The sequence below is a fragment of the Atractosteus spatula genome, chromosome 9 (genome assembly GCF_055471065.1).
Source record: "Atractosteus spatula isolate fAtrSpa1 chromosome 9, fAtrSpa1.hap1, whole genome shotgun sequence".
In the NCBI taxonomy this organism is placed as follows: Eukaryota; Metazoa; Chordata; class Actinopteri; order Semionotiformes; family Lepisosteidae; genus Atractosteus; species Atractosteus spatula.
In genome coordinates, this window is record NC_142714.1 from 22,441,597 (window position 1) to 22,452,711 (window position 11,115).

Genomic DNA, 11,115 nt, shown 5'->3' on the forward strand with positions numbered 1-11,115 from the left:
TGTTGGAAGTACAGTACAGCTCACACACAACTCCAATTTCTCAGGGTTATCGCTAACATAGTCAGTACTGTGTACTGATTTAGGGAAAAAAAGGCAAGTTTAGCTAATATCAAAGGTAAATGAGGCACTATCACCCACTATAACTCACCCACGGGATGGGGGAAAAAGCTAGCTAATAATCTGTGGTTTTGACTGTCCATTCTGATTTATGTTTTGTTTTAAGTCTTACCTTGATTGGTGCTGTTCAATTATTCTTTTGTCAAATCTACTGTTGAAATTAATGTTCATTTTGATCTTCATTTTTCTACTCAGTCACAGGATGAGTGAAACTCGCATTTAACAACTTTTAAACAGTTGACTTTTTATTCCACTGAGAAGCATTTATCAACGTATTTCAAACACATACAATAAACCCGTAGTTGTAAACCCTTTATCTGAACAACATGTTTCTAGAAGTTATAGCAATATTGTTATTTCATGGTGATATTATCACTATTCAATCATTTAGCTGATGCGATCTTGGAGAAAAGTACAAACATGGTTTTCTGACATTTCTCAACTGCTAATTGTTTGGACATTTTTTAAATGTGACACGCACCTATTTAAATCAAAGTGCAGCAACCTCAGGATTTAACAGGTGGCTAAAGTCAGCACTCTTAAGAAAGAAGACCCCAGGAATGAAACTGAATGAATTAGCATGACGGAAACCCAGGAGTACGTCTGTGAAATCCTGGATTTAGCGCTCGAATATGGTGGTGGGTGGAGGAAAAGGGAGGGCGTACCTGTGTCATGTAGATGACCCTGGTGACCTCTTTCCCACCACGGGTGTGGGGCTGCAGTACCCAGGCGCTGGGCAGAAGCTCTCCCCGCACCATCTCTGTGCCAGGCCGGGGCAGGCTCTCATCGTATACGGAGCGCATCGCCAGCACAAACTGGCCTTCCTGAGGGGGGGGGGTGAGAACACTCTGAAGCAACACATCTCTGCCACACCAAGGGTACTACGGCTTTCAGGAAACAAAAGCAATGGCTTTGACTGGCCCCATCTTGTTGTCAGTCATCCTTCATGTTATAACTGGGAAGGTAATAAGAATCTCACTGCCTAGCAGTTTAATTTTGTGTTTTGTACAGTATATAATCCAACAGCAAGGAGAGTTCAAGCTTTCTATGCTAATACACAGATACAGTATATACAAATGACTGTATACATATGTGCATATACTGTACACACATCACAGAACTTCAGCTACTGTACATGTCTCTGGTAAATCATTCTGGCTCTGAATGAGGATAGGGGTTTATAGTGTGTGGTCTGTAACGGAGCCACAAAAAAACTGATTAAGGGTATTAAAAGATGAGGTAGAATAAGCACCAGCAAACACACCAGCCCATTCCTGGACTGTTGCAGGACCAGCCTGGTCTATAACATCACAAAAAGAATATAGATGGATGACTGAAGTTTGCGAGACAACACCTAGGTGAAGATCAGGGCTATGTGAACAATGTGCTCTGGACGGGTGAGACAAAGGTAGAACTATTTGGCCACAATGCCAGACGTCATGAATTCCACATTGTACCAGAGAGTACTTGAGGAGAATGTGAGGCCATCAGTCAAAAAGCTGAAGTTGAACCATAAGTGGACCTTGCAACAAGACAATGACCCAAACCACTCAAGCAAATCCACAAAAGAATGGCTCAAAAAGAAGAAATGGAGGGTTATGGAATGACTTAATTATGGAATTAAGTCAAAGCCCAGAACTTAACTCCATACAAATGCTGTGGGGGGACTTGAAGCGGGCAGTACATGCAAGAAAGCCCTCAAATATCACACAGTTGAAGGAGTTCTGTAAGGAGGAGTGGGCAAAATATCTCCAAGAGAACAAGTAATAGGTTTATTCCATGCTGAAAAAAAGAAGAAAGAGAACACAACGTTTCGGCCGTGGAGCCTTCTTCAGGTGTGTTCAGGCCACACCTGAAGAAGGCTCCACGGCCGAAACGTTGTGTTCTCTTTCTTCTTTTTTTCAGCATGGAATAAACCTATTACTTGTTCCTTTGCAGCCTACGCATGCTGACGCAGCTACCCACCTAAAATATCTCCAAGTCAATGTAGGAGACTGATAGATAATTACAATAAACACCTACAAGAAGTGATTTCTGCCAAAGGGGGCAACACCAGCTATTGAAGCTAGGGGGTGTATTTATTTTTTCCACAGCAGGCAATTGCATTTCTGACTTTTATTTGTTGAATAAATGATTGCAAAGAATAATTTTCATTGTTTTTTGTTAAATTAGATCACCTTTAGCTATCAATATTGTTTAAATGAAGTTAAAATATCCATACATGCAAATATGTTGAAAAACACACACCTTTTCATGGGCTGTACTTTTTTTTTCACAGCACTGTACATGAAGGAATGTCTGCACTCATGCAGGGACGCTCAACTCTCTGCACACCTACTGTATCTACCTCGGGTTACCAGGCCCATGGCTGCCTAATTCAGGACTCACCTGCTTGTCCTCAGCGCTGATGCAGCAGAAGTCCCGGGGCTGTTTGAGGTAGCACACTGAAGTGTCCATCACCACATACACTGGGGAAGACATTCAAAAGAAACAAGGCTAGATCTGGAGGCTCATGTTGGAATTCTAGACTAGACATCCCCGTCTTTGTTGGTAATATTTGTTTTTGCTGTACTGTTGTGTTGGCAAAATTCCCTCAGGGGATAATAAAGCTTTTGTATTATTTTTACTTCTCAAAGATAACCTTTAGTCTGTAGATTTTATTTTACTTTTATTTTCTGTTTTGTTTCATGTGAATCTTTATTTGCTTTGGCAACACTGATTGTACCCATCGGTCATGCTAATAAAGCACCTTGAATTGAAAAAATTGAAATTGATAACTTGCTGTTCAGTCATGTTACTAGACTACAGAAAGGACTGTTAGCTTGACTGTTCTTTCTAGGTATAGTATAAAAAAACAATATTCTTTGTACTGATGAAGGAATAAAATCAGGTAGGATGTTTAGACAGTAAAGCAGTTATAAATACATTGTTTTTAAAAATGGCAATGTGTGTCAGTGTGAGAGTGCCCGTGTGTGTGTGTATGCACGTGTGTCTGAGAGTCCTCACCCAGCTGTGTGGTGCTGTCCAGCCTTGTGGCCTGTGCTGTCCTGACAGCTCTGTGGTAAAGGTGAGTCTTGGAGTGGTCTCTGATCATACACCACACGCTGTACAGAGGCTGCTTGATCACAGCTGCCCCCAGGAAGCCGTGCATGGATGGGCTGGAGAAAGGCTTGTAGTACACCAGCACCCCTTGCTCCAGGCCTTGGTACCTGGTGTCAAGACAGAAGAGCAGATTTACTATAAATGGGCATAGTTATTGAGCATTAAAACATGTAAAAAAAAATTGAGAGTGGCTGAAGATTTACCCAAGAAAACATAAGAATAATTGAACTGAGTATTCCAAAACCTGGAGCAGTCCATACACTGACGGTGTCCTTGTAAATTGGAAGCGCAGTGTTGCTCTCCATATGTGCACTGTCCAGAAAAAAATGCAACCAATCCCAATGTGGGCTAGGGGCAGGACAGTAAGTAGCCAACTCTGCAGGGCTGCTTTTGTGGCTACTGATAACCCAACTAGTAAAATACTCCTCTTAGTTACAGTACGTTAAGATGAAATGCAGAGCGGTCACACTTGGAGATGCAGGCTCAGATGAACATCAGTGTCAATGAGACCAGACAGAATAGTGACTACACTTCTCTGGAAATGCTTGACAACCTGACAGGCAGAGGTAGATGTCAGTCTGTCCTATGGAGCAGCCACTAAGAAGCGGATCAGAAACAAACCTTACTTGAAAATATTGGGTTTAACTTTTTGTTGTTTTGGTTGTTAACTGGTATGAGACTTTAAAAAACAATCATGTCTGAGAGAATTAAAATCTTTCATATTTATTGAATTAAGTCTGTTTGCACTTGATTTAGAAATATTGCTTGTGTTTCTGGTCTTCACATTTAGATATAGGGCACCTCTGTCGGAAACCTAATTAATTATTAATTAAGAACAAGGGGTATTATGTCTATTCTACATAATGTAATATTTAATTTGACATCTTGTGCCAGAAAAAAGTTAACTTGTCTTTGTTTAATACAGTAGCAGAGCCAGGGAGGAGGTGAATTGTTGTATTGTAAAATGCTCTACACCAGTCAAAATATAGCTTTTCATGAATCTGTGTACAAGGAGTATACTGCAATGGCTAGTCTGTGAAAAGTGATTCCTGAAATTTCCAGATGAGGAGTCTTAAGAAATCCAACTCCTTAAGCAGCAATGAATGGATTGAATATGCTGCTGGTGAGCAAAACCCACATTGAAGCACTTCTGAAGGAAGAGGTATTGTGGGTTAGATGGTGCTCCAGGTTTCTTGCTTGATTCCAGAGCAAGAACATTGTGGAACTATTAAGTGATTTTTTTATTTCTTGCTCAACATATTTTCATTATTATCACATTTCAACATAAAAAAAAACTTGTCTTGCATTAATCCAAAGCATGTGTCCTTAAATGCAACCTTCTACAGACCAAAGCAAAGAACCTTCCTGAGCCATGTGCTGAAGACACAGTTTTAACTTTGGCTTAAAAAAAATATGGACTATGCCAAAAATAAAAGGATTACATAAAGCTACAGTACTGTACAAATAAGATGACAAATTAATAAGACCCTGGAATGAGCACTTCTTTTTAAAACATCATAGCCTATGCCATCCACTGTTCAATTTTTAGAATAAATACAGACACGAGCCTTTGACTCCTCTTAACCTGCTTACTGCGCATGACACCCTACCCACAGAGCTCTGGTCAGATCATAATCTTGCCTTAAGACACAAAGTAAACAACATTCAAGAAGGTCACCAGTGTACCCAGACTTACTTCCAGCCTCCCAAAGATTTTCCTGAGAATAAGTTTCCCAGGTCTCCTTCAGAAGCAGATCGGATCTGAAAGGTCAGAATTAGACTGGTTAGGTCTATCCACATTTAAAACTTCGGAAATCTGAATATGACATAAATCATCACCTTTAATCCATATTATGTGTTAGAATAATGATGCAAAAATAAAGTTAAAAGTGTTATAATATATAATGAACTGACTGAACTCTGAGTTCTTTTTGTTCATATTTTCATAACACATGATAGAAAGCCTGCAAAAGGAGAGCTAAAAACTTACCAGTGCTGTTTTAGTTTTACCATATGTTTCCAGTTTAATAGGTGGCTTTTTTTTTAACTGCAAAAATTACTGGCACACCTTTACAGCCATATTGTAAAGGCAGTCTACTGCTTCCCCTGCTTCTTGAATCAACTAAGCTTGCTGTATGTCAGCATTAATAAGCTATCAGAACACTAACTGCTTTATTGAGATAAAGATAGTAGCCATCTAATTTGGTAACACAAGGCAACAAATGGGTCTCGTTTATTGAGGAATACTGTACATTTTTTCTTCTCCTTTTTGCACTGTTCTAAACAATAATATTCTGTACTCCTCCCAAATACTTGAACTTAATGATGGCTTGGATCTTGACCTCTCACAGCTACAGAACCAGGTAAACAGGTTTGTTTGGCTGGTTTCAATGCTACTAAAAAATGTTGGCAGTGCTGGGGACAGATGAGTGTCAAGGTCTTGTGCTCCAATTCTAACTGTACACTGGTACTTAGGGGCAGAAACATGAAAAAGGTACTAGAAAAGCACAAAGTTTGAACTAGACTGTCTAATTCACATTGATTCTAAACTACTCCTCAGTGAGCAGATAAACATTTAGTCGTGGTTAACCTTGAATTCCCCCCAGATTCTACCTCTGCCATAGCACAGGCAACTGTACATGCGGCTATCTCCTGATAGGCTGCCGACACGGATGAGATCGAGCTGACAGACCGGGTCCTCTCCCTGACTCTTGGGACCAGAGGCTGCTGGGCACTATTCTCAAACCCAGGGCCCTCCAGACGGACATCTGGGTTACACAGAAATAAAAATGAACAAAGGTGGCCATTACAAACTCATAATACAGAAAATGGAAGTCAGTTTGTTTATCTTAAGGCGCTTACAATATGACTCATAGACTGCAACGCAAATAATAAATAGCTAAAGTTCAGGTTTAGAGCATATATGTTGCTAATACAAAGACACTTCATGTAAAAAGGAGCACCCAAAAACAGGGTGGACACACTCAGTTCTCCCAAATCATTTTCTCACCAGTGGTCTCATCATAAACCTTCTTCACAAGCATCTATAACTGGGCTACATCTGTGTCAGCTGTATTTTCTGCTTGTACCTGCAGAATATACTTATTATTTCAATGCCATGACTGCTTACATGAAAAACTATGGGTTTTTGAGTGCTTTCTGTATTAATGCTGTATTGGAAAAGCTAAACATTTTTGTACACGCAGTGCAATTTTACTTTTACCTAAAGCAATGAAAGTTTTTTAAGTGCTTCCTATTAAGAGAGATCAGAAAATCATTTTAAGGTTGTTTCTATAACAGTGCCGATCAGGAATTCAAGAAGTGTCGCCTTGCCTGTAAGAGCACTCACCGTGAGCAGACAGCCACTGGCGCTGGGCATCTGGGCACTGGGAGCCCCTCACTGTGGGCCGACCCCTGACCCTTTCTGCCCGCTCCTCTGAGGACTCAGCAGCCTGCAGAAGAAGAGACAGAGCAGTTAACACTAGGGGCAGAGAACTGCATCAAGGACTAGTCTGATCTTCAATTCCCTAAAATTTTAATTTACTCATTTAGGATATTTCGTTTTTCATCCCACTTTATGTTTAAATCAATGTACAGTATCTGCCTGTTGCCAGTCCCTGCCTACAGTCCCTGGTCTGCAGGGTATTCATTGCGCTACTAAGGTAAGAACAGCCCAGCCATGCTGTTGAAAGACACACTGTGCAATCCTTTCCAATACGCTTTGAAGGGATTCTTGGATCATTAATCTTATAACACCAACACCAGCAATTTTACTCTGCAACTTTTCATATGGCCTTAGTCATGCAATTAATTTCAATCCAACTGTCACCACATCTTCACTTTTAAATTTTTGCTACTAATTATGGTCGGACTGTTAACTGACACTTTGTTTCAGCCATGATTTCCCAAAACCTTTAGGAGAGGAAATCAGCTTGATAGTGTTCAGTACATGACCCCTACCTGATATTTGAGAGCAGAGAAGAATGGATATTGAATTCATTAATTCATATTAGTGAAATGTTCGCACATACTTTTTAAAATCTACTATGTTTTCCAGATTAACTGAGTCAGAAGTATTAGACTGGAAATCTTCCTGTACCTGCAATGCTGGTGTGGTGCCCTCTATTGGCGCAACAGTGTTACTGCTGTTGTAGCCTGAGGTGGGTCCAGAAGACAGACTTAAGCTAGATCCGGTACAGAGTGTGCTGGTGCTGATCCTTGTCCTGAACCGCAGATCGTCCTGAGCCTAGGGAGAGAGATAGAGGGTGTGCATGTTAAACAGTAGCTGTTTGGAGCTGGCTCTGGGATATCAGAGTTCTTAAAGATATTTCAGTACTCTAGTACTATATATCATTTATTCTCACAAGTAACAGTAAATCCATATTGAGCAGAAACTTATAGCAGACTATTCCATTAGAAAAAGAAGTGCCATCCATTTTCTAACTAATATAATGCCCACAATGTCATGGGACATCTATCTCAGCAAGCAACAGGCACAAGGCAGGATATACCTTGGACAGGACACCAGTCTGTCGTAGGGCACACACACAAAGACGCAAACACACACACTTATACCAGGGCCAACTTTCCCAGAAGCCAATTAACCTACCAGTATGTCTTTAGAATGTGGGAGAAAACCAACACAAACATGGAGAGAACATACAAACTCCACACATATAGCACCTCAGGTCTGGAATTGAACCCAGGGCCACAGCGCTGCAAGGCTGCATCACCGTGCGACTCAGTAGAAGAATTTCTTCTTAGAAATAATTATAATGTACTAATGTGTTAATTACTTCTTTTTCTCAGAAGTCAGTGTCATCAAGACATTCTGTCCAGAACTAATCTGAGAAGGATAAAATCTTATAGCTTTCACCTCATTCATTTTGTATCATTTTAGAATTATCTGGGACATACAATTATGAAAATCTGGGACAGGTTCTGTGATGGACACTCACCCTGAGCCTCTGGGACAGGACATCCTGCTGAACAGTCACCCTGAGAATCTGGGACAGGGCCCGAGACGGACACTCACCCTGAGAGTCTGGGACAGGGCCCGAGATGGACACTCACCCAGAGAGTCTGGGACAGGGCCCGAGATGGACACTCACCCTGAGAATCTGGGACAGGGCCTGCTGCTGCAGACGCTTCTTCTCTTGCTCTGTCCTTTTTCTGAGTCGGTCTCGGGCACGAGCGATCTCTGTCTTTGCCTCTTCACGTGCCTTCCCATAGTCCCGCAACAACAGCTCTATCTCAGAGGGGCACTGTGCCATTAGCCTTTTGGGCTGCAGGACCCTGGCAGCACACAGAACAGTGAAGATGGACAACAGGGCATGTCTGTATCTCCCAACATCGTCCCGTTGCTAAAAACACCCTAAAGAGTGTAACTCTCTGAACTCTCATACAATCTGTCTACCTATATTTTGTCCTTCTCTCTATTCTCTAAAATCTATGTTTTTAAATAGCTTTAATTGGATCTCTTTTAAAACATCTTACAGAGTACAAAATGTCACATACTGTACATGCTTTAAAAATCAGTTTTATATGTTAATGAATTATAATCACAGTTAGTCATGGACTCGCCTCTTTTCTCTCCTCCACACCTATCCAGTGTAATACGTGTCTTGTCTTTTTTTTATTAGTACAGTACCTTTTAAAGTGTGGTTTTAATTCTCTTCAATATATTTCATAAGTAACAGGCAAAACATCTAGAAAGAGCAGTTTATGATCAAAGCTAAGAAATGTTTTTAACAGAATAACTTCTTATGGTGATTACTTACTCTGCCGTGCTGAAACCTATCATTGTTTTAAATACTACATCAGTAAACTGCAAAATGTAATTAATGGATTAATTTGCTTACAACAGTTCATTGTATGACATCTAACGGTGACTCCCAACCTTGGTCCTGCAGGAACCCATGTCTTCTAGTTTATAATCCAGTCAAGTTCTTAATCACTGGCTCATTTGTTTCAGTTTTCTATATGTGGCATATTTGTAAATTTGCTTTGAGCTCCCAAAAGGTCAGATGGGATATATAATTGATATGAACCTTGTATCAATTGCCAGATTTCACAACTGTCCTCATTCTGGTGTAATGCCTGAAATGTAACCATTTGCAAAAGCAGAAGGAAAAAAAAATGCTCACTGTAAGCACAATGTTATTTCCATCTGTCTCTGTTCACCATGGACAGACTAGTCCATGTCTGTTTAGTCAGCTTTCATAGTCAGGGCTATGCAAAGCTTTGTGTGCTGAAGTTCTTTGACACAGTTGTTTGAAGTCAAGTATTTCTGACATTCAGGACTGACAAAAGAAACAAGTTACACAAAAGTGTAAACAAGCACACAGATCAATTAGCACTGGGGATTTAGAGCTCAGCTGGAATGAAAACAATCCACCAGTGTTCTTTAGACATGAATCAAGTGTATTCATAGGAGTAAGTCTCCTGCATGCTGCTGTCTGCCTGTAATCGTTACTTCAAGCTGTGCCCAGCACCCCCAGCCTCACACTGCCGTACCGGGTGCTGTCCACAACGCCCTGGCGTAACTGCTGCAGGTATTCCCTGTGCCGGCTGGGCGTGTCAGGGTCCTTCGGGAGCAGCTCTGCACCCTGTCCCTGGGCAAAAGGGTGCTTGCTGGGGCTCAGGCTGCGGGCTCTTCTGCATCTCTGGAGCTGAGTCTCCCTCTCCTGTCGCAGCCCCTCAATGCTCTTCTTGTGTCTACAGACATGGGAAACACACAAGTCTTAACAAGCGCTGGCTATAACACATACAGAATCTGCCCAGTAGAGAGTGATCAATATGAAGCATCTATATTGTAAAACGAGGCTAGTGTGGAAACATGTCAGGAAAGCCGACAAAATCATGTGAGAAAGTTATTGAATGACGATTCATAAATGTACGTTTCTGGTTTTCAATTAATTGCATAGCAATGTTCATGATATACAAATTTACAGACATGCAAATTGATTTAAAAACATGACTAATGGCAGATGACAGACTAAAGCGATCTTACTTTGTCATTCAGGTGTGATCAGAAATCAGATTTATTATGAACAAGAAAAGGTGCCATTGCAGATGCTGTTCAAATATGAGACTAGTGCAGTGGCGGACAACACTTCAAGAGTTTCTTTCTGTCCTGTTGTGATATCAAGTGCTCTGTGATGCACCAAGAAACAAAGTAAAAGATTAGAAAAATAGGCCAAAAGGTCATAATCTTTGATCAATTATTATTACGCAGCTGTTGTGCAACTCAGTATAAGAACAATAACAAAACAGTAATAAAATCAAGAATCACCATCCATTTGTATAAGTATTCTTTTTCGCATGTCTCCACATAATCTGAATTTTAAGTCTGAAGCGACCCTTTATTTGCCTATGTGTGAATATACAGAGAAAATTACTATTAAAAATTACGGTCCAGTTTACCCAGGTGCTGCTGAGCTTACAGACTGATAAACACAGAGGATAAAAGAGAATTTTCTAGTTTACTCTGTCTAATTAACTTCTTGTCATCAGTTCAGAAACACAACTATAGCAAGAGACAAGAAAAGACAAGGTAGAAACGGAAGGAACACAGAGAGAGAAACGGAGAGAAGCAGCACTGTCTCTTGTTCTACATCCTTTGCAAGATCTTGTTCTGATTAATCTTGGAGACCAGATTCTGGCTAAGCAACTTGAAGCTTGTTCAGATGAGCTTGGTGTCTTTTATTTTGGGAAATTCTGATTTCCTTTATTGTGGAATCCTCTGGCTAAAATATTTTCTCTCCTAGTTAGGAACTGATCCATCCCTGTCCAGTTCTCTCTTGGGCATTCATGTTGTAGGAAGGGAGTTTTAGTCCTGAGATGTATTCTTTTATTTGGGATGCAAGGTACATCTTTTGCTGGCCTGTTGAGGCA

General features: G+C 40.7%; 1 protein-coding gene across 1 annotated transcript in view; it reads right to left on the bottom strand.

Annotated features, from left to right (window-relative positions):
- stard9 (StAR-related lipid transfer (START) domain containing 9) overlaps positions 1–11,115 on the bottom strand; it is a 78,203-nt gene that overhangs the window by 2,946 nt on the left and 64,142 nt on the right. The window contains exons 25-33 of the mRNA XM_088925759.1: positions 9,736–9,936; positions 8,331–8,514; positions 7,319–7,465; positions 6,569–6,671; positions 5,833–5,987; positions 4,916–4,980; positions 3,124–3,326; positions 2,506–2,585; positions 783–941 (exon numbers count right to left, since the gene is read on the bottom strand). Coding sequence (XP_088781885.1) covers positions 783–941; positions 2,506–2,585; positions 3,124–3,326; positions 4,916–4,980; positions 5,833–5,987; positions 6,569–6,671; positions 7,319–7,465; positions 8,331–8,514; positions 9,736–9,936 — 1,297 coding nt within the window. The remainder of the gene's footprint in view (positions 1–782; positions 942–2,505; positions 2,586–3,123; positions 3,327–4,915; positions 4,981–5,832; positions 5,988–6,568; positions 6,672–7,318; positions 7,466–8,330; positions 8,515–9,735; positions 9,937–11,115) is intronic.